This window comes from Phoenix dactylifera, chromosome 14 (genome assembly GCF_051530095.1).
Source record: "Phoenix dactylifera cultivar Ajwa chromosome 14, Ajwa_hap1_PhDact_Kaust_v1.1, whole genome shotgun sequence".
Lineage (NCBI taxonomy): Eukaryota > Viridiplantae > Streptophyta > Magnoliopsida > Arecales > Arecaceae > Phoenix > Phoenix dactylifera.
The window spans coordinates 7,447,201-7,452,034 of NC_143203.1; the positions used below are offsets into that span (position 1 = coordinate 7,447,201).

Below are 4,834 nucleotides of genomic sequence, written 5' to 3' on the forward strand. Positions count from 1 at the left end.
GTTTAAACGATTCTGGCATAATCCTATGTATTCTTAATGTGCTGATTTCTAGATTTGATCTTGTAAGCATGCATGAATTAAATTGTTTGATTCATTTTTCCGCTGTATTTTTGAAACTTTAAAAGAACTACGTGTGGCTTGATTTTCCTTGTGAAGGGGTACGTAGGCAACCCGATCAGGTTCAACCATGGTTTTCAAAAAAAAAAAAAAATTCAGCATGCTAAACACCGAAGAACCTAGGAATAACTTTCAATCAGACCATGTGAAGAGACAGCCATTCTGTCGTAAATCACTTAGGCCAGATTGAAATAAACAAGTAGCAAGGTCATTCTGCCAAGAAGGCCAACTATGAGAGCCCCCAACCATCTCCTCTTGTGACTTTATAGCATTGAAGTCCCCCATGAGCACCCATGGAGAAGATTCCCATCCCACACTGCGAGAAACTAAATCAGCCCACAATTCACTCCGCTTAATAGGGCAATTATCACCATACGCAATCGAGACAATGAAAGAGGAATTCTTAGCAAGATCCCTAACATGCACATGCATCACTTGGTTGGATGAATTTATAAGAACCACATCCAACTCCTGAGGATTCCAACCAATCCAAATCCGTCCATGAGAAGAAGCATTATAGTTGCACAGTAAACCCCAATTTCGAAAGATGGTGTTCGCCACCTTTTCTTTATTTTTCTCTTTAACTTTAATTTCCACCAAACCACAAAGTGACAATCTTTCCTTTCGAATAAGTTGTTGCACTTCTGAATGCTTGAAAGGGTCATTCAAACCCCCAACATTCCAACAGCCAATAATCATTAAAACTAAGAAAAGAGAGAGAAATCAAGCTCCATAAAGGATTGCCTCCATTTACCCCCCCTCGGGGAGTAGTATTTTCGCCCTTTCTTGCCCTTGCCACCTGACCCTTTCATCTTCTTTTTTCAAGCGAGTCCTTTGCCTTAATAGCCAACTGATTAGCCATAGGAGTAGTAGCACCATCAGCACAAATTGCTAGCGGTTGTGGAGTAGCTTCATCCATTTTGGGTGTATGCTCTTCAACATCATTTTCAGAAAAATAACACTCTCCCTCTTCAAATTCCACATTATCCTGAAGGTCCTCAAAAGCAATGAATGGAAGCGTGGACTTCTCATCCATCCTCTCCGAGCTAGGTGAATGTAAAACAATCGCATTAGATGGTGTTGCTTCCAATTCACGCCCACAAGGTGCTGTCAACCCTTTATTCTCACAATGAGAAGTTGAAGGTACCCCACATTCCACCGGTGACTTTTCTTTTTTACGCCTTGTAACTTCTTGCCATTCGCCTTCACTAGTAGAACCCACCTTAGGCACCACTTTGTCACCACCATCGATCTTAGGAACCCAAACTTGCTTTGTTTTCTCCTTGGCCACCTTAGGGCAAGTGCCATTTGAATGGCCAAACACTCCACAAAGTCCACATTTACGAGGCAGCCACTCAAAGTCAACAACAACACATATTTGCTCCCCATTAGGGCATTGCAAATCAAATTCCTTAATGAGATCCTCAGAAGCATCAATCTCCACACATACCCGAACAAAACAAAGTCGCTTCCTTGCAAGGGTGATGTGATCCGCATGCAAAGGAATCCCAATAGCGCTAGCCACAAAGCTTAAGCCTTGAACCGTCCAATATTCAAGTGGCACATTGTAAAGCCGAACCCACATCGGGATCTTCTGCATATCTTCTTTGGCCAACTTCAAGTTAGGTTGCCATCTTTTAAGCACTAGCGGCCTATTCGCCATATGCCAAGGAGCCTTGTCTAGGATGTTGCATGCATGCTCAACGCTATTAAACTTGAAGAAGAAGAAGCCACTTTCAGAAGCTAGAACCTCTTTCAATCCCGAACTACCCAATATCTTATGAGCAATCAAATTTACAATTGGAAATGGGAGCTTATTTCCAACAAAGTAGCCAATGAGAGTAGCCTTCCATACCTCACACCCTTCTTCAACAATGCTAGGAGGTGGTAGCACCTTAACCCGACCTTCTTCTCTCAATGGTGGTTCATAATGCAATGAATGAGAGGTCTTGGAATGTTCTACCAATTGAGGCCCACGCAATACATTAATAAAGCTAGGTTGAACTTTAGGATTTTCAGCCGCAATCACACTAGGCCCATTGGCACGGCCCCCACAAAATCATAGCCCACGCTGAGGCCTTGAGCTTGATTCAAACTTGAAGGAGAGGCTGGCTGACTTTTTTTGGAGATAAATGAATCTCCCAAAGGCAACTGATCATTCAAATGATTCCCAAAAGTAGTAGCTTGCAATACAGGAAAGTTACCTAGTTGGGCTTGAGAGACAATGGAAGGAGAGGGTGGCTGACTTAATTTGGAGAGATTTGAATATTCTAAAGCCAGCAGATTTTTGAAATTCTTCCCACAATTACTAGCTTGCAAGGGAGAAAAGTTTCCTTCATAATCAGCATCATTCATAGGTAGTAATTTACTTCCGAAAATAGCTCCTTTGCCATCAATAGAAAAATCTCCATTTGAATTTTGCAGCAGTTGTTGAGGGAAGAGTAGTGCTGCTGTAGGAGGCTGTATTGCCCCTTGAGGGGGCACACCACCATCACCAATGGCTCCAAACCGACTTGCATTCTCACCTCCAAGTGGATGCACCATATGATCCAACCCAGCAACTTGAACGCCACCATTAACATCTCCAACCTTGGTATTTGGCAACCCCAAGGCTATTCGTGCAGAACTAGCATCCACCACTCCCTTCTTGTCACCAAGAACAACCTTTGAAGTAGCAGCACCACCACACTTAGACCTACTCGGATCAAGATTCAAAGCACTGCAACCAGGGCCTAAACAACCAATAACTCAACCACCAACAAGATTCTTCTTCACCACACTATCATTTGAAGGAGAATCCATCAAAGAGGTGAAAAGAAGAGCCCACCAGAACCAAACAATCCCATAGAAAAAAAAAACACCAAAGTAATCAGATCAAAAAGAGGCTAATCCAACTACAGAAGAGAGAAAAGAAGGAACAATCATAATCAACAAGAAGAATCAAGGATGATCACGAAGGAGAGGGAGGGAGGAAGAGAGAGGGGTCCTCATTAGACACCCTCTATTCTTCGAAGGAGGTAGAAGTTTGTTCCTTCTTTTCTCTCTTCTGTAGGTAAAGACAATTATCTAATAACTAAATGTGCTGACCTGAAAGCCTTTCTTTCGTATGAGACCGGACTAATAACTTCTATAAAGAGCAGCTAACCTGCGGTTCCCGATGCTACTATCCATGGTATTCAAAATACAATTATCTAATAGAGTTTTTCAGATAAGCTCCCAAATGAGCATCAAGGCAAGGCGCTTTCTCCCATTGAATCACCAGAATCGGGCATTTACAAGAACAAGAGGAATAGTCAAACCCAGCCGGCAAGGTCAAGATAGAGCTCCACACATAGTTTATAGTTCAGCGCAAGGCTAGCTCTCATTTATGATATGCTGGAAAACTGCCTGTCAGGCATTCTTCCTTGTGTTTCATCTCGGTACCGTCCTATCGACACCACGTACTTTTCTCGTTCCGAGTGCTAGGACCCCCAAAACCCGAAGAATTCTACGAATAGATCTTCACCAGCCATTTAGTAGTTGCTCGTGTTTATTCAGCGGATCGACGAGAGAGGCCATTTTGCAACCTGAAAAGCCTTATCAACGCGTGTTAAAGACCTTCACCTAAGACCCCCTATAAGAAAGTTGGGATATCTTTTGAAAACCTAATCTCTGAAAAGAAAAGATGTTTGCGATCCCTTACCTGCTCGATTAAAGAAAGTGGGATCTGTCCTTGCATTTCTGGGATAGGGCTCCCTCATGGCATTCTTGCTCTTGCATTTCAAAGTCGAATCGGGATTCCATCTAGAGAAAGGTACCGAATGGAACTTGTGAATGTGTATGCCGAATGTAGGGATGTCCCCTTTCCCTTTGATATTAAGCTATGATCTCTCTTCTCTCTCTTGAAGTTCCCACAAAGCGACTCTGAACCTAAGACCGGGTTGTGGGGATGTCTGTTGATATTAGAAACTAGGAGAAAACTACATGTTATTGATTGGATATCCCTATGATAGGAAATGAAAGAAAAGGTCGAGCTTAAGCCGATTCCATTGCGGAAAGAAAAGAGGCGATACCATTCCCACTTGATACGTCAAAAGTGGAATTTACTAATAAGGGGAACCAGTCGAATTCGATTGACTTTGGCACTCCTTCCACCTCGAATTGACTATATTTAAAGTGAAAGGGCAGTCGAATTTCTGACTACGTCAAAGGCTCGTTTCACTCCAATTTAAAGGCTGTCACTCCCACTTATTTATATAAATTAAAGCTTGCCCATGGCTTTCTTCCCATTCTTCTTTCCACTTATCGAATTTGAGTCCCGCTTGGGCACAATTTACTACGTCAGACGGGTTGACTATGAGAAGGGCAGTCATCACGACTCTTTCCTCTTGCTGCATTGAGGAAAGGCTCCCTCTAGAAGGCCAACAAAGATATCCCTCAGCCACATTTGATTGACTTTGACTAGGCCAAATTATAAGCTACTCTTTCTCGCATTTCTTCCTCGAAATCAAAGCCTATAATGGCTTACCTATACTATTCCGCTATTCGGGGATCAGCGGCAATAGGTCAGGTAAGCAATTTGAAAAGCCAAAACGGCCTATGCACAAAACAAGTCTAACTTTGAGATTTGACTATATCTTTCCAACTACTAAAACTCCTAAAAACAGCTTGATAGGGGGATATTCTCTAAACTCTAGTGGAAGGGAAGGTCAATAACAACCCACTAACGCGTTCAGTT

General features: G+C 42.6%; 1 protein-coding gene across 1 annotated transcript; it reads right to left on the reverse strand.

Annotated features, from left to right (window-relative positions):
• Positions 1 to 249: 249 nt before the first annotated feature.
• On the reverse strand, positions 250 to 816 carry LOC149751322 (uncharacterized). Its single transcript, XM_089927289.1, has one exon. The coding sequence runs from the start codon at positions 814 to 816 to the stop codon at positions 250 to 252; it is 567 nt and encodes a 188-aa protein (XP_089783415.1).
• Positions 817 to 4,834: the final 4,018 nt, after the last annotated feature.